Source organism: Zootoca vivipara, chromosome 2 (assembly GCF_965207765.1).
Source record: "Zootoca vivipara chromosome 2, rZooViv2.hap1.1, whole genome shotgun sequence".
In the NCBI taxonomy this organism is placed as follows: Eukaryota; Metazoa; Chordata; class Lepidosauria; order Squamata; family Lacertidae; genus Zootoca; species Zootoca vivipara.
Window position 1 is genome coordinate 69,403,965 of NC_142584.1, and position 19,045 is coordinate 69,423,009.

Below are 19,045 nucleotides of genomic sequence, written 5' to 3' on the forward strand. Positions count from 1 at the left end.
TGAAATTTGAGACCCCAAGGTTTGTGTTACCTGCAGAAGTTCTCCTGTGGGCAGTAGCCAGTGGAAATCTTTTAAATGGGGCATTTTGGCACAGGGTGTGTGTGTGTGTGTGTCCTCACCTTCTGCCTTGCCTGGCATGAGTGGCAGCACTTTGTTGCAGCAATGAAGCTGCCACTTCACTCTGCCCCGTTGCTCCCCAGGCAGGATTAGAATTGCTCTGCCTTTGTGGGAAATGGAATGAGCAGGATACAAGCACCTGGACTGCATGTTCATAAGATTATTAACAGAACAGGACCACCTCCATGCTTTCCTAGGGCCCTTTGTTCAGCTGGTTAGTTTCTCTCATAAACTAACTCATTTTAGTGTTAGCCACTGTACTTCGGGGTTTATAATGCAACTCGCTTGAACTTTTATCTAGTGATGGTGAAGAAAAGTCGATTCAGTTTGCATTTAAATATTCACTTACCTAACTTGCACTTTCTGAAACAAGATGTGGACCAAAACACAGGAGCCATTTGAAATTTGAACATTTCCAAATTTTGCAATGCAGTTCATCAGCCAAGCAATGTGCACAAAAATACATTTACTTGTGTAAAACGTGCACATAAATGTACGGTATATATTAGTGGAAATAACATATACACAATGCTACATTAGGGGGAATTGCTTTGCAAAAATGTGTGCCCTAGGCAAAATTGAGTATGAAATGTGTACATTAGGAGAAAATCACACTGAAAGTGAATTTTCAGGAGGTTTTTTTAATTGCAAAATGATATGCAGAAATATGGAGAACTGAACTTAAAACTGAAAAAATGAGAAACAGAGAGAAGCTAAAAAGGGCATGTTCACCCACCCCTACTCCTATCTAAAACTTCTCCTGCCTTTCTTTAAATCTATTATGTCTTAAAGGTTGGATTTACAGAGGCTTTCAGGTTGGTGTGCAAATGAGATGTAATGTATCTACAACTGGCTGAAACCATATTTGCAAAAAGCTTAAGCCTCTGGGCCGGGGGAAACAAGTATTTTGGTAGCCATCCATTTTCCTAAATATCCAGATTTTTAAAATAAAAAACCCAAACCATACTTTTCCTGCTGCAAGTTGCCATCTACATTTATTTTTAAAAACTTGTGTGTGTGTGTGTGTGTGTGTGTGTGTGTGTGTGTGTGTGTATATTTGGGGTGGGGCGAGCTTGGCACTGAATTTCTAACTGTGGTTCGTTTTGAAGAATCACAGGTTCCGTTCCTCCACATTTTGTCGGAGAAGGTTTCAAACAGGCTGCCTGGCCCTACAAAGAGATGAATAGGTACTTAAGGATGCTGCTGAATGAAAGAGGGCAGCATGCCACAAAGCACAAAGAGGAATCAGCTGGTCAATTTGCTGGCAATTCCCACCAGAGCTTTAGAAGCAAGCCAAGGGGGAGTGCGCATGTTGGCCTGATGTGCAGTCTCTCACAGGTCTCTAGGTGGTGCTCTCTGTGGGGGACAGCAGATGTTCTACGCAGGATGAAGGCTTCATTAGAACAAGCTCCAACTGTACACATAATTATCTGCTATGCCCTGCAGCTCCCCACACTTTTTTCTTCTCCTTCCAAAGATGCTTTCATCTTTAAACAGAGCAGTGTGCAGCCAGGAAAAGAAGTGAGGGTGGTGGCGTTTCAAAGCTGCACGATGGCCTTGGTGATTTGAAGCTTAATTGAGAGAAAAGGACATTTACTTAGCTGATTTAGGAGTGATGATGATGGGGGTCTCTGCACAAATGAGTGCCTGAAGTCAGCGATGGACACACAGAGAGCAATGTTTGTGTGTGCATGCATGCCTATGTCCAGGCATATGTACACCATCGTTATCATTTAATTTGCACACTCATCTGCATGGGTATATCAGTATTCATAGAGGAGCAAACATATTTACATACATGTTGACAGCGAGGGAGGAATGGGTGTCCTGCAGGATCTTTCCATTCAGCCGATCTGCCTCTCCTCATCCCTGGCCCTCTCCTAGGTGCTGCACAAGCCCTCCCTTCCTTGTCCCACTGCAGGGAGGATTCTTGTCAGAACTAATGAGAATCTGCCCCCTCCCTGGCAATTGGACTTGTCAAAAAATGGGCTTCCAATACTGAAGGCACTTGGGAGGTTGTGGACTCTCCTTCCTTGGAGGTTTTTAAGCAGAGGTTGGATGTCCATCTGTCATGGCTGCTTTACTTGAGATCCCTGCATTGCAGGGGGTTGGACTAGATGACCCCTGGGGTCCCTTCCAACTCTATGATTTTAATAATAGGTGGGCACTCATATAAATAACGTGCTAGGATGCACGGCTGCCCAGACATTTAGGGGATCGTAAACCTTCATGCAGGTGCCTACAGCTGACACGCTGTATCCACCCGTACGAGAATCCATATCAAGACTGACAGCTGCCTTCCAAACATATTGATTGTTGCACTACTACTATCTGTCAAGATAAAAACAGACACCATTTATTCCCCAACGCTGTTATGAACAGCAGTACTAGCTATAGAGAGAGTGAGAAACCTGACACCCACCTATTGCAAAAGGGTAATTTTATACCCTCTTCATCACTGGACAACTGCAACATCACATAATGACTTGCATGTGTAAAGCAGCTGTCACAGATGAAACACCAGTTCAGAAAGAGTTTTCATGCAATAAGACATCACTTAAAGCAGCGGTTCCAAATTGGTGGTCTGCGGACCTCCGGGGTGGGGGGGTGGGTTCCACATAACCCACCGGGGGGGAGGAGTCTGTGGCACCATTCACATAACAAAAAATACCAGAGAGATATCAAAATCTTCAAAGGGCTTGGCTTTTGAAAAACAGGGGGTCCACATTATTTAGCTAATTGGGAACTACTGACTTAAAGCATCACTTTTTAGTAGAGGCAGCCTGGAATGCTTGTTGAATTTGGTGGGCCTGAATCTCTAAGGGGAATCATCTGGTCAGCACCTCCCAGGTTAGCATGCAATTTGGGATACGGTCTGCTTCGAAATCCACTTCCACTGAATTCCATGATTTTGGACTGCTTTTGCTTCTTTCTTTTTAAACTGGCACTAGCTGCGTTGAGAAGCCAGAATGCACTACTGCAGCCACATGTATTGAGAGTGGAAGTGGAGATGGCTCTGCGAGCAACAGCATGCAATGATGTGCCGTTGCAATCAGAGATGTTGTTGTTGTTGTTTTTGTTGGCATCTGTCTGTTTTTGAGAGACAATGGAGTGTGCCTCCAGGGGTGAAGTCAAACCGCTGCACACACCGTGCTCCTTCTGGGGTAGCTTGTCCACCTTTGGTCCCCACCCTGTGCTCAGCTCTCCCCTATGGTTCCTGGAAGCTGTCAGCATGTGGGTTGCCACACCTTCGGAATGGCTTTGACTAGCCGGCTAAACCAGGTGAGAGTAGCCAATGGGTCTCAAACCCTCAGTGAGTTAGGGACTTCCCCAGTATGTGAATATAGGCACCAGCAGATTGAGCCGGCAATATGTGCATGGAGGTCCTGAGCTGCCCTCACCTGGCAAGATCCCCTTCTCAGCCTTACTGATGTGGTCCGAAGGAAAGCAGAGCAATATGTTTGGCACCAGCTTAGCTGCATCATCATCATCATCAGCAACAACAACAACACTAAAGCTGCCCCTCTCATCAACCACCTATGGACCCACAGGGTGGAGACGAAGACCTAAGATCGTTTTAAAATGAGCTCCTGTTTTTCATGAACTGAAGGCTGAGAGAGATCTCACTGGAATGTATATTTTCCTTCTGTTTTTAACCTAAGAAACTGGCATGGGGGTGGAAGGGATTGCAGACAACCCTTTCTCCTCCAGCTGGTTTCTCTCAGCAAGTGTGTGTGTGTGTGTGGGGGGGGAGGCAGTGGGGAGATTTTGAATGGGAAAAACAGCTAAAGGGGAAAGGGTTAAGAAACATCTCTCTTTGCTGTCCCTTTGCTTAAATCTGCAGCCTCCATACAAAGGAAAACAATCATGCACACACAGACACACAAATAACCCACGGGGAAAAGATAGATGTGATTGCGTGTCACATATAAAAAAACCAGTCAGGTAAGATTCTCAAGGTGACATCAGGGACTTTGGAGAGATAATGGGCTCCTACAGTGTTGGGAGAATCCCACCAGATGGCACTGGCACACTGTTCTGTGCTCTGTACAATACGGAGTGAAAAATGAATCAGCAACCCAGAGGGGAAGCTCCTGTCAAAATCCTGACTCACGTCACTAGAAATAAATATTCAGTAATGAGCTATTAACCTTTATGGTTCCCTAAGGGGGTGTGGGGAGGGGACATGCTAAATACGATACTACTAAGCTGCACGGGATCCTGCTTAGCCACGCAAAAGCGCACCTTCCCAGGGTGCTTCCAGGCCAGCATCCAACTCCAGTGTGGGATTGGGTAAAAGCATGAGATAGACAAAGCTTGCTTGCATAGGGCTTTCAAGCCTGTGATTAGTGTGAAAGAACAACAAGAGAAAGAAGATCTGAATGATTCAGATAAGCTTCAGGCATCATTGCAGAGGAAAAGGAAGAGAATGGTCCATTGGGAGGACCCATACTGGACCAGGATGACCGACCGCCCCCCCACTCCCTTCTTTTCTGTTCTCCATAGCAATGCTTATGTCTTGATTTCAGCTCCTTAGTTCCCTCTTCATTTATACTCTAGCCACATCAGGAATCATATGCTGCTTCCAGACACGGATGATTTAGCAGCGGCCAAGCATTGCTGTTTTGCTCTGAGCTTCAAGAGGAATAGCAACGACTCTGCTTCCAGACTTCTGGAATTCAAATACCGTAGCATTCTGCAGCCAAGTGGGCAGTCCTTCTTTCCCCAGTCATAAATGTTGGGGATAATTTTTAGAAGGACCATATTGTGTGCTTGTGTGAAATAAAAGCATTGTTTGGCGGCTGGGGGCGGGGGCTGCAAAGTTTATAGAGACAGAGTTGATTTCTAGAAAGGAGAGATGAACCACAGAGGATAGCAAGAGCAATTAATACAGGTCATAACCAGAGCCAAAATGTACTGAACAGCTGCCTGATTTATTCTACATCTGGGGAAATTATGTAGCTGTTCCATGAAGGTAAAAAAACTTTCTTAGCTCTGAAAACCCCCCATTAAGAGCAGGGTGCTTTGTTCATGATGTCATGCAGTTGCTCCATAAAAAGTGAGTAAACAAAGCAAGGCTATTTCACAGTAAATGCTCAGTATGAAAACAGCCGTACAATTCGAAAGCACCAAAACACTATCACACCATCACAGGGCAACACTATCTGCCCACCCACTTCTCAAACCTGAATCACACACTCCCTTTTCACTTTGCTTGAACCAAAAGTAAACACAATGAATGATGCCCTCAAAATATACTACCCATCTTCATTCCCTTTTGGAGTCCTTCATATGCAGTATCTACACTTTCTGACACTTTAGATTTGCTGGAGCCCTGCAGCCAAAGATCTGGTTGGGTATTTCAAATCAGTCTAGGTGCATTTCTGCTCTCCTTGCTGCTGAAGTTCCTGGCCTTGCACATCTTTCCCACCAGCCCACCCTTCCTGTCTCAGAATCCTCCTCCTACTCTTTCCTCGGATTTGCTTAGCCATTTCTTCCCCTCTGCTTTATTTTCCAATCCCGCCTTCCCTTAATCTGCTGCTTCATGAGACACAGACATTTCCCCCTTTGCAAGTACCGTACCTTCTGCTTCTGCTCCTCCTTCCTAAGCATTATAGCAGCTCAGCCAATCTCTGCCAGAGGTTTTCTCACCACCACACATTTTAAAAAACAATCTTTAAATACTTTACGATACTGATTTATCTGTTTAATCTGCATTTAAATCTGCTTACCTTAAATGGTCAGGCGGCACTGCGGTCTGGCCACAGGCCTGGTCAGTGATTGGGCAGTCAGCTGGGGAGGCCTGGCTGCAGATTGGCCTATGGCAGGTCAGCTTGGGTCCGGGGATTCCCCTGGGGGCGGGCTCAACCAGCCAATGGGCCTTGCTTGGGTCTGCCCCCTGGGGAACAAATTGAGGCGAGCCCAGCACTCCTCCTCAATGTTTCTGTTGGATTTATTTGTTTAATCTGCATCTAAATTTTTCTCCAGTGAGCTCAGTCCTTTAATCCTCGCTACAGTCTTGGTTGGGACATAGGTGGCGCTGTGAGTTAAACCACAGAGCCTAGGGCTTGCCGATCTGAAGGTTGGCGGTTTGAATCCCCTTGACGGGGTGAGCTCCCGTTGCTCGGTCCCAGCTCCTGCCAACCTAGCAGTTCGAAAGCATGTCAAAGTGCAAGTAGATAAATGGGTATTGCTCCGGTGGGAAGGTAAACGCCGTTTCCGTGCGCTGCTCTGGTTTGCCAGAAGCAGCTTAGTCATGCTGGCCACATGACCCGGAAGCTGTCTGCGGACAAACGCTGGCTCCCTTGGCCTATAGAGCAAGATGAGCGCCGCAACCCCAGAGTCGTCCGCGACTGGACCTAATGGTCAGGGGTCCCTTTACCTTTACCTTTACAGCCTTGGTTGGTAGGCTAGGGGACTCTTCCTCCCCTCCAACAGAATCCTGGGAACTGTAGTTTCCCCTTCACAGTGATACAATTCCCAGTGAACACCAGGGATTTGAAATTCTAAACCAGCAGTCAGCATTCCATGCCTGCTGAACATGCTCAGTCTTCAGTAGGCTGCTATGAGTCTTCCCCCACACCTCCCTGGCCTTGGTTTTCTTTATTCAAATATATTTGTACTTTGTGAACATGGAGGTTCCCCCAATCCTGTTCATCACATCTCTCCCGCTTATGTGTGGATGGTTCTATTTTGGCTACATAAGAACCCACACTCGGAGAACGAGTTCCTTATTAATTTATAGGGTAATTTCCCACCACCACCACACTCTTCACTGAATTGAAACCAGAGCAGCGTGATGCCTTAGTCTTGCTTTGGAAAAATGAAAGAGAGGAGCACCCTAGTCCTAAGCCAGTTCAGGATGTACAAATAAGTACATAATGTTTTCTTGTAGTTTCTCATTTTTCCATTCCTAAATTCAGTTTGTCATTAAAAAAAACCCTCACAATTTTCATCCATATTTTAGTGTGTATTTCTCCTAATATGCACATATTTGTGGCCAATTTTGACTAATGCAAGTGTTTTTGCAAGCAATTTCCTCTAATATAATGTATTTTTGTATGTTATTTTCCCTAAACATGTATTTTAGCCACTCTTCCCTTAAAATACAAATTTTTGCATATATTTTGAGGTTGGAGAACTGCAGGGATGTGAAAATTTTGAGGGATACCGGCATTTCAGTTTGCGTATTGTGCAAATTATGTAGGATTGCATTACAATGCAAACCAAATTAACTTTCTCCACAATCCCTTATCCTAGTTTGGATTGGGTCTAGTATGCAGAAATTATGCCCTGGGTGCCCTTCACCTCACTCCTGCAAAAATGTCTTACATTACGATCGGGTATGTAGAAAGGAAGTGTTCTGCTTTCTGTTCTGTTTTTAAATGTTTTTAACTGCAACTACTTTTAGAATTCTTAAACTGTTTTAGAATGTTTTTTATTTACAAAAAATAAATAAATGTGGATATGTTTACTGCTCTGGGCTCATTTGGGAGGAAGGGTGGGGCACAAATTAAATAAATAAATTCCTGCTTCCTGGGATAGGAGATTGTCACAACTTAACACTTATTTACTCATTTGTCTGCTTTTGCTGACTTTTATTAGAATGCTGCATGCATCCGTTGCCAAGAATCTAATGGCTGCAAAAAGAAGCATACAGTGTCTGTCAGTGGGGCTAATATGCCCACGGTTTTTAGTGCCGAAAGCAACAGCTTCTAGAGCTACTATAGCCAAGCATCCAGCCTACCTACAGTTAGCTAGAGTCAAGCTGAGGGGAAAAAAAAGGATAAGCATTTCCCTTTTCTCAATCTTTCCCCGCTTCCTGTCTCTGCCTCTCTCCACCCCACCCTACTCCCCATTTTCCCCTTGGCTTTTGGCCTGAAGATTTAGGCATCATTTGAATGGAAAGCTATTAGCTTTGCCTCGTCACCCCATTTCCAGGGCACTAATAACTCATCCCAAGCTCCCTCTCTCACACGCCGCATGTCGACTCTAATAGCTTGATAGATCGGGCAGTTTGGTTTGCTCCTCTGCGTGCTGATTCAAGCACGAAGTTTTAATAATTAGCCACATAAATACAAGTCCATATAACAAGGATGCGAGAGTTTTCTCCATGGATGAGGCTGCGAGGTGACAGCAGGGGGCCTCACAAGTTATGATATTAGCAGAGCTTTGTGTGAGGAGGCCGTGTTTCGAAGTAACAGGGGGCTGTGCCAACGCTCAGCAGTGTGGGGTAAGTAACTAAGGCTTTGTGAGCCCGGAGGACCCAGTGCTGGAATAACAGGGGCTTGCGGGTTAGTAGTGGATACTTGAATTGATGTTCAGCAGCTCGTCGTTTTATTAACTTGGTGATATTAGGCTAATCTGGAAGCAGGGGCAGTGCACTGGAAGAGGCTCCAGCTCAGTGGGAGAGCAAAGATGGTGTGAATGGACAAAATCCCAGGTTCAGTCTTCTGCAGCCTCTCCAGTTAAAAGATTCCTGGTAGCAGAGCTAGGAAAGGCGTCTCCCAGAGACCCCAAGGGTGCTGCTACATGGGCCAATGAATTCTGACTGGCTGAAAGACTATTTTTATAAGGCAATATCCTTCCCCCCCCCCCGGGTTTGATAGAATAAAGCCAGTCACATATTTGGCAGAATGCACACTGATAACTAGGCTGACACCCTCCCTTGGCGGAGGCTCCTAGGGACATGTGAGGGTGCAGTGTCAGCACTTGAGTTTTTGTTGGATGCTGAACTCAGAACTGCATTAAGTGGAATGTTGAGCCGATTCGAGAGGGACATGAAAATGTCTCCTAAGAGAAGGTCTGAGGCTGTAAGCAACATTTTTCGCTTTTTCTCAAGAGCCAGGTTTGAAAAGGCACACAATTTTCTCTCCTCCGCTCTTATCCCCCTCATGTTCTGTAATTCCTTCAAAATACCCAAGGAGTGGAAACTGGGTTTTGCCTAACAGCTAGAGCAGTTGTTTAGTAGTTGAGTCCGGTATTATTGGCCATTACAGGCTCTATAGCGAATGCAGTCTTGAGAAATGGGCATATAATATACATCCCAACCTAATCAGAAGTAATAATCTTGATTACATTATTTGCCCTATGCTATGCAAAAGGTCAGGTCAGATGCCAGTAAAGGTACTTTAAACTATATGTTTGGACAAACTGTGTTTCGTTTCCTTACCTGTGTGTTGATTCGGATGGCCCCAATGGAGGGAATTTCAAAATAATATCCTTAAAAAAAAAGAGAGACAAGAAAGGCATGACACAAAGAACTTTAGAAGTGCATTTTAGCATGGCACCTCTTAACTCATCAACAAACCTTCTTGTGTATCCCATCAATTTCAGCACACCAGCTACAGGCCCCACAATCAAGCAAGTTGTGCATAATCTCATTGTTTTTAATTAGTCTAAAGTATGGATTGGATTGTGGCCAAATCAGCCTCCTGTTTCAGATCTCAGAGCTTGCTGGTAAAAACCACATTGCATGCTGTTACAACTGGATCTAAGAGATATGTATTGTGTATATTAAAGGGCCAGAAAAAGATGCGGAGATGGATTTCCTATCCTTCACAAATAAGTGGAAAGTGAAGAATTGTGTTTGTGTGTGTGTGTGTGTGTGTGTCACCATTCATACCTAAAAGTGAGAAAAATAGATTTCTGCCATGAGGAACTCAAAATCTAACTTTCAGCAGTGGTGTGGAGGGGAGAGATTCAGATAACAAACAAATGAGAGAAATGAGATTTGAGATAAGCAAAGGAGGAGTGGGGGGCAAATTCAATTTTACACAATTGGGTTCTATTTCAGCTTGAGGTAAGGATCCCTTTGGGATCCGAGGAGGGATTTGAAGAAAATAAGATGGAACCATGAGGTGTTCTGCGCAGGATTTCCAGGCATTGGGGCAGCGAGGGAGAATGGGTTAAGGTGCTGAAGACAAAAGGAATATCTCAGGTGTCTGGGGGTCACAGTGTTGGAGGAACAAAGCTCACAGGGGACTGGAAACATACTTGGCACACAGGCAGGGATGGAGGATGAGCCCATTTTAAACAAATCTATACTCATAATTCATTGGTTCCAAACCGATCAACCTTTGTTCACATCAGAACACCTCTTATATTGAGATCCTGCCTATGTCTCAATTGTTCATGCATTGTCAGGTGTTTTTTTTTTTAAAAAAAAACACCCCAACTGTGTTTATGCAAAATTATATGCAATAAGTGTGTATTATATGCATAATATATATAAAAGGGTCGGGCTTCATGCTATACTATATTTCTGCAGCATAATTTTACCCACAGCAAGATAGCACAGTCATTAAGAGCATGAGACTCTTCATCTCAAAGTCGTGGGTTTGAGCCCCACATTGGGCAAAAAGATTCCTGCATTGCAAGTGGTTGGATCAGAGGACCCAACTGTATGATTATGATACATATTATTTTTATATTGTTATTTGCATTGTAATATGTTTATGTGCTGGTTATTTTAGGAAACCTGGAGTACATATGCGTATAACAGCGTTTCTCAACCACTCCACTGTTCCGCGGCACACTAGTGTGCCGCGAGACGCTGGCTGGTGTGCCGCGACGTGCGGCGACTGGAAGGGCGATTTGCATTGTCACGTGCCTGGCGGCCGCCAATACATGTCACTGACCCGTCGAAAAGCAATATTTCTCCTCCTCTTTCCCAAAGCTCAGTGCAAACGAGCCTGGCGGCCGCCAATGCACAACGCTGACTCGCCGGAAAGCAATATTTGGCAAGTGTTTCTTACAGTCATAATTATAATATAGGGCGGCACAGAGTTAATTTTTTTAACTTTTTTAATGGTGGTGTGCCTCGTGATTTTTTTCACGGAACAAGTGCGCTGTGGCCCAAAAAAGGTTGAGAAACACTGGCGTATAATATGGAGTAATTGTTCGTGGTCTTAGCAGAACCAGAGAAAAAAAGTTGGCTGATAAGATGAAGGTGAGATACGGAATTAGGGGGAAAAAAAATCTGTGTAGATAAATTACACATCGGGATTTTCAGAAGATTCCACCACATCTATGGCTAAAGAGGGCTTTCTAGTCATGCTTAAGGGATTTTGGTAGCAGAGTTTTATCTTTCACTCAGTTCCCTTTTTAAAACAGATTTTCCTGTTGTAGGAAATACAGTGGTACCTCGGTTTTCAAACATCTATGTTGACAAACATTTCAGGTTTCAAACACCGTAAACCCGGAAGTAGAAGCTTCGGTTTTCGAACATGCCTCAGAAGTCAAACATGCCACATGGCTTCCGCTGAGTGCAAGATCCTGAGGCCTAGCTGCTGGCTATTGAGTTTTCAGTTTTCGAATGTTTTGGAACTCAAACAGTCTTCCGGAACGGATTACATTTGAAAACCGAGGTACAGTCATACCTCGGTTTAAGTACGCCTCGGTTTGAGTATTTTCAGTTTAAGTACTCCACAGACCCGTCTGGAACGGATTAATCCACTTTCCATTACTTTCAATGGGAAAGTTCGCTTCAGGTTAAGTACGCTTCAGGTTAAGTACAGACTTCCGGAACCAATTGTGTTTGTAAACCGAGGTACCACTGTACCACTGTAATTGGTGCCACTTATAGTGATACCCAGAGCCATTTCATCTCACAATGCCTTTGGGAAAGGACACTACCTTACAATGTAGCTTCCTTTCAGGGAATCCTTCCCCTTGTGGGAAAATGTATACAGTGGTACCTTGGGTTACAAACACCTCGGGTTACAGACTCCACTAACCCGGAAGTAGTACCTCGAGTTAAGAACTTTACCTCAGGATGAGAACAGAAATCGTGCGGCAGTGGTGCGGCGACAGCGGGAGGCCCCATTAGCTAAAGTGGTACCTCAGATTAAGAACAGTTTCAGGTTAAGAATGGACCTCCGGAATGAATTAAGTTCATAACCAGAGGTACCACTGTTTATGCTTGATAAGGCAACCAGGCCCTCGCAACAATGTCCCCAGAATAGTGACGGTGCAGTGATTTTTTTTTTTTTTTGCAGGGGAACAGTTAGGGCCAGAGCATTACAAATATGCGTTGTCATCTTAACTGGTTCCCATTCCATTTCTGAGCCCGATTCAAAGTCCTGCTTTTTCACTTGGACTCATGGTACCTGGAGGATTGACCTTTCTGTACATTTTATTATAATACTCCTTAACTTGTTGTTTGTAACATGTTGGTTTTTATTCCATAAGTTGCCCTGATAGCTTTTTACGATCTGAAGAGAAACCAGAGTATCCCCTGACCTGATAACTTTTTGTTACAAAAGAGCCTATAAATACTGAGTGAACAACAAACAAACAGCCCTCGGAAAACAGCAGCTTCAGCTACTCCTGCAGTAGTTCAAATTGTTTTACAGTCCCAACCACGTAGCTAATGCCTGCTTGCCACCCACCACGAACATACAGGTCAAGCAAACGCTGAGATGAAGAAGTCCAATTCCTGCTTTTAGGTTTGTTGTTGCAACCTCAGTAATGTCACCCCAGCATTTCTGAAGCCAATAAAAGGTTCACAACAGCGGCAGAAAGAAACATAGCTTGCATTTCATTGGAGGCTTGAAAAAGCGTCTAAGGACAGTTACCCAGCAGAGGGAGATTTCCCTTTAAGGCAGGGGGAAAAAATACCTCCAGCTTGTTTCTCCCTGAGTTAACTGATCTCATGGAAGAGCTGGCCAGCAGCCTGATGTCTCTTGCAAACACAAACAAAATGAACATCAGACAGCGGGCAGTGAACCTGCATTGCTTGATCTGCAGCTGCTGCCTGGGATGGTTGTAGCTAAAAACTTCCATGTCTTTCCAAGGGGAATGCCACATGATGGAAAGAGCACGAGGCCAACTTGAAAGCAGCAGTAATAATAATACTAATAACTACAGTCCATTTAGCATCCAAGGCTTTTACAGCAAATGTCTGTTGCTCTATCTACTGGTCTATGGCATCTGTCCATCAAGCACATTAGCGGACTACTCTACCCAGTGCAACTATTGGCCCATCTATAGCATCTGTGAACCTAGCTGTCCACAGTGCTGCCCATCACTCTGCAGCATCTGCCTATTTGGTTACCATATCTGTTTAGCAGCCCCCATATGAACTGTGTATACGCCATTTTTATCTATTTCTCTATGACTTCCCTCATTTATGGTAAATTCATCTACAATAAATGAAGGACATTGTGCCATTATTTTCTGTAGACAGGGAAACAGAGGTACTGACAGCAAACAAGTGCCAAATGATGGCACAATGAATAAGATACAATGGCAATTTCTCTCTCAGATTTTCTGTTCACATATTTTAATATTCCTTGAGAAACTTAATTGTATAAAATATTTACTGACATGATGAGCTTGTAGAACTATGATTTTCCCTCTTTGTACACAAAGGCATTGCACAAAACTTGAATGTGTAATTGCCTTTATTTTGTTTTATTTATTCATATAGAAGGTCATTAGTTTCTTGTTAAAGTTTGTCTGGTTTCTGTTGCTTTTCAGGTTTAATGTTCTTGGAAATAGTTGCTGTTAGGCAGAACTTTACCGGTAAAAGTTGTTTTATACAGTATTTTCTACTTTCATAATGCAAACCTGAGGACTGGGATTGCCTTGGTTTTTAAAAATGAAAGAACCCCTGTGTTGCAGACTTGAGTCAAAATACCAAAAAAAAGAGGCAACACGTCGACCAATTCCACGGGCGAAATATATCTGTTTTTATCTTTGTAAACTATAACAACATGCGAGACAGTGATCCAAGGTAATCATACTGTTTCGGTTTGGTCTTCTTCAGTTTTTTAACTTAGTGTTTGTATACAATCTGCGGAACAGGGGTCATACACATATGCAGGGGTTCCATATGTGTATTCTAATTTCTGGATCCAGCATGAATTTAATTCCTGGAGTAGCCAGGCCCTCTAAGGAACAAAGTAAGTGGCTGTGTGCCAGATGAAAAATGATAGTTAGCAGTGCTATTTTTTTTAGAAAAAGAGGTGCTGGAACTCACCACCGTTCTCTTATAATGGCAATGGCACCCACCTTAGAGGTGCCGGAAGCAATTTTCAGCTGAGAAAAAGCCCTGGTAGTTAGAAAGACAAAGGCCAGAGTTGGAAGTTATGTGTGAGAGTTAGAAGTGAGAAGCGGCAGGGCAGGCTGGGCATCTGGGAGAGACAGAGCTATACTGGATTCCTGTTTGATTCCCATAGCTGTGGCTATGGGAGAAGCAAGACCTTTCTGGGGTATCAATGCTGCGTAAATAAAGCATATACTGTATCATAAGGACAAACAGGCTCCACCGTCCTTCATTCCAAGGAAACAGAACCTTGGGTAAAGTCTTGGAACCTACAAGGGGTTGGTGGCAGGGAGAGGGCAAGTCGGCAAGCAATGGTGTGGGATGGTGTGGGATGCCCCAAAGTTTTCTCCCAATTTTTTTGGGGGTATGCTAATCTACCATGCCCAATGTGTATAAATGTAAATTAAACAATACAGTGGTACCTCTACTTATGAATAACTCTACTTACGAATGTTTCTACTTACGAATGGAGCTCCGTCCGCCATCTTGGATGCGGTTTAGATAGGATTTTTTCTACTTACGAATTTTTTCTCCCAATGCATTCCTATGGGATTCGACTTACAAATGTTTTCTACTTACAAATGTGTGTTTGGAACGCATTAAATTCGTAAGTAGAGGTACTACTGTATTGCAAAACTTCCCAAAGTCTCAATATTCACTGCTCACATAGAAAGCTGCTCCTGGAACTTACTCCTGTTCAGTAATGTAACTGAAGCATGACATAATATGAACTAGGCCATAGTTGTAATGGTTGAAAAAGTTACTACACTGGGGGCAATCAAGAAGGCCAGATTCATATTATGGTTCTTTAATGAACAGCAAACATTTCCCCTCAATACAAATTTTCCTCCTAGAGCTTCTTCTTGCCAACTGTATCATTCTTGCGTCCTATTCAATTGCTGGAATACAATGAGAGTGGATTCCCTTGTCCTCATATTCTTAAATTATATGCCCCTTTTATTCTTGTTGGTAAGTAAACTTAAAGTGGTAGCCAGTAACAAACAGTTGGACATCCCTCTTGTTTTATCTGCCTAAACTCATTTCTTTCTGGTTCAGGAGTGCCTGCTGTTTTCAGTGGAGCTCCTTCCTGCATGTGATGTCAGCATTGCTCTCAAAATGCCTTTGATGTCAGAACCAGAGGCCTGGGGGCACTAGCAGCAGGAGATGACAAAGCTCTTGAGAAGCAAAGGCTCACCTCCTCCTTCTAATGCCACTCAGAACAAAGGGCACAGGGAGAGAGAAGGGGAGAACAGAGCCTTCATCCATAGGGGAGAGCACTAAATAGGTTTCCGAAAGGTCACGGAGAAAATACAGGGAGGCAAGTGAAAGCCACAGCTGGGATAGTCATATAGTTGTCAGGGAGGAAAATAACGAAAGAAAACCAAAGCCAACAATAGGACCTTGACAACATCAATGGCTGTCAAAAGCTATTCCTTTGCTGTGGTCTAAACCACTGAGCCTAGGGTTTGCCGATCAGAAGGTCGGCGGTTCGAATCCCCATGACGAGGTGAGCTCCCATTGCTTGGTCCCTGCTACTGCAAACCTAGCAGTTCGAAAGCATGTCAAAGTGCAAGTAGATAAATACCTTCTCTTGCAGGAAGGTAAACAGCGTTTCTGTGCACTGTTCTGGTTTCACCAGAAGCGGCTTAGTCATGCTAGCCACATGACCCAGAAAAACTGTCTGTGGACAAATGCCGGCTCCCTCTGCCAGTAAAGCAAGATGAGCGCTGCAACCCCAGAGTCGTTTGGGACTGGACTTAACTGTCAGGGGTCCTTTACTTTTACCTTTACCAGTGGTAAAGTAGATGCTACATGCAATTATATGCAATTTGTGGCTGTAAAAAATGGAAATCAGCCTTGGAAGACCAAAATCTTGAGAAGACAAGTAACATTTCCAAGGAAATGTGGGGTGGAATGTGGTTGAGGAACAATCTGGAGCAGAAATGTGGCTGGCAGAGTTAAGTGTTAAGCAGCTCCTGCCCAACCCCTTCGATCCAAATAGATGCCTGGGGCTGCTTTTTGTTTTTAAAAAACCTGCACAAAACCCACTGGTGTTTTATGATATGCATAATATGTGACGTCTAGTTCAGAGGTCATCAACTCAGCACCCAAAGGCATCTTGGTGCCCACAAGGTTTCACTGGCGCCTCTGGGCAGGTGCCCCCGACTATATTTTCCTGGTACTGAGGAATGCTCCCTGTTTTTATTAGATATCAACAACATAACTGGTTTTTTATGTGGCCACTACTGTGTGATCGCCATAGTCAGGGCCAGCAGAACATACCTGACTTCATAAAGTATAAGGTTGCTTGAGGTGGCTGTTACTTTACTTTTTTATTTTGCCATGCCTGCATGGCAGGCCTTTTGTGACTGGTGCCTACAGCACTCTCTAAAAATTGAATATGTGGCCACTGGTCCAAAAAGGTTGATGACCTCTGGGCTCCTGTAACCCTGACAGGGTTAACCACAGAGCTTGGTTTAAGGGAACCAGGCAGAGGGCCTTCTCGGTAGTGGCACCCACCCTGTGGAATGCCCTCCCACTAGAGGTCAAAGAGAACAACAATTACCAGACCTTTAGAAGGCATCTCAAGGCAGCCCTGTTTAGGGAAGCTTTTAATGTTTGATGGATTTCTGTATTTTAATGTTTGATGGATTTCTGTATTTTAATGTTTGATGGATTTCTGTATTTTAGAATTTCTGTTTTGTTGGAAGCTGCCCAGAGTGGCTGGGGGAACCCGGCCAGATGGGCGGGGTATAAATAATAAATTATTATTATTATTATTATTATTATTATTATTATTATTATTATTATATAAGATGATGGTGTTGGCAATGATGTCTTCTAGGAAATCACTCTGATTATTATTTGCTAGATTTCTTGCTGGCCTTCACCAGCCGTCATCATGATGCCCCAGTGTGCCTTACATCATTAGGCAATATTAAAAACAGTTAAAACAGATTACAAGGGCCTCCCGATTAATGTCAGTTGGGTGCAGAAGGGTTTGTTTACTCGGTGATAAGGCGGCCCTCACAAGCACAAGGGAGATAAATTCTGTGCTGCTGTGTGACAAAGTCCTGTAGCACCTTAAAGACTAAGAAATCTATTTTGGCACAAGTATTCATCATCAAAGGCCCTTTATTCTTTATTATTTCTTCAAATGCCCTGGAGTTGAGCCATGACACTGACAACAGTTTCTGGGGCTAAACCCTAGCAAGCTCTGTCTTAGTACAAATTAATTAATCAAGTTAAGCAGTTGAGGCAGGAAACAGTTGTGCCTCTGGTGAAGAGCTCCTCAAGCCTGATCAACAAAATGTTATGACAATTGCTGCTGACATTATTTCACTTGATGTGGTGATGTGGGAAGGGGGGGGGGGAATGTGCAAGGAAGTGGTCAGAAAATGGCAACAGCCACATGTCTGCCTGATATGAGTGCATGCATCAAAGCTCTGGGATGCCTCTCTTGGCAAGCTCCTGTGCTGGGATGCAGAGGAAACCAAAGCACTTCTATGCATACAAAGGCGTGAAATAAAGGCTGCTAAGTAAGATGCCCTGATACATACACACGAAGGCATCCTGAAAAAGCATTGTAATAAACCTGGGATATAGTATATGATGAATTTTAAAAAAGAAGTTTGAATATAACTTTGTGAAAAATACAGAAGCTTTCCTATTAGGAATAACAGACACAGGTAGAGCAAAATAGGATCGGAAAATATTCCCGTATGCCACAGGCGTGGCGAGGACCTTAACTGCCAGAAATTGGGAAAAAGAATTTGTGCCAACAAAAAAGGAATGGCAGGATGAATTAATAGATTATACTGAATTGGCCAGATTAACAGAGACACTTAGGGGACAACGTAGACAAGAATTCCAAAAAGAAGGGGGAAATGCAGAGAATACTTTACCAAGTGGTGCCCCAAAATATACGCCTGGACTTGTTTTGATTAATTTCTATAGGAGAATTTGCGGTTTTTAAAGTCATAATTAAGAAAAATTGTAATAATCACATATAAAAGAAACAGTATACAAGAAGTAAATAAGGAGGTCATTTACAGGATAAAGGAAGTATTTTAATGATATTTTTGTGTGTGTAAGGGCATAGGAATTTAATTTTGATAATTAAATTGTCAGTGGTGGTGGGTATGTATGTATGTATGTATGTATGTATGTATGTATGTATGTATGAGTTGTTGTGGACTATGTTATAAATAAAATGATAAAAATAAATAAATAAAAATAATTCCAACCCCAATGAGAATTAGCTACTACATGTACAGCTGATAGAAAGTCACCACAGGTGAGGCTGAAAAGGAGAACCGAAGGAGAGAAGAAGAGAAATAGGAATTTGAGCTTGAATGACCAAAGGTATTCTCATGGGATAGGACAATGGGAAGATGGATTACTGCAAGCCCAAAGGTTCACAGGCCTCCACCATCTGCTGACAGATACAGGAGGTGTGAAAGGAAAGCCAGAGCTGCTGAACAAAAGGGCAGTTGAGGCAATCTTGGATAAATGAGAGGCAGAGACAGGAGGCTTCAGATACAGAGGAAGTTGAAGGAGATTAAAGGGGACTGAATGTGATGAACAAAGGTAACTTCAGACGGCAGGGAATGGGAGGGGTGGACAGCAGGGAACGAGAGGGAAGCCTTTGTAAAGCATAGGCAGTTGCTGCCATACTGGTCTTGCAGAATAAGAGACAAAATATGGAAAGTGATATCCTAATCTGTTAGCATAACAACATGCAAGCTTTTAAGTTACACAGAACCCTTCATCTGTGTAACATACAACCTTGCATACTTTTAAAGAAGCAGAACCATTACAATAATCTACTGCTGATCCAAGTGGTTTTTAACTGGCGTGGTCTTATTTTATTTAATA

At 43.5% G+C, this 19,045-nt stretch overlaps 1 protein-coding gene across 1 annotated transcript in view; it reads right to left on the bottom strand.

Annotated features, from left to right (window-relative positions):
- The window catches only part of CACNA2D2 (calcium voltage-gated channel auxiliary subunit alpha2delta 2), a 525,358-nt gene that overhangs the window by 64,455 nt on the left and 441,858 nt on the right, over positions 1–19,045 (bottom strand). The window contains exon 14 of the mRNA XM_060271531.2: positions 9,290–9,339. Within this exon, the coding sequence (XP_060127514.1) occupies positions 9,290–9,339 (50 nt within the window). The remainder of the gene's footprint in view (positions 1–9,289; positions 9,340–19,045) is intronic.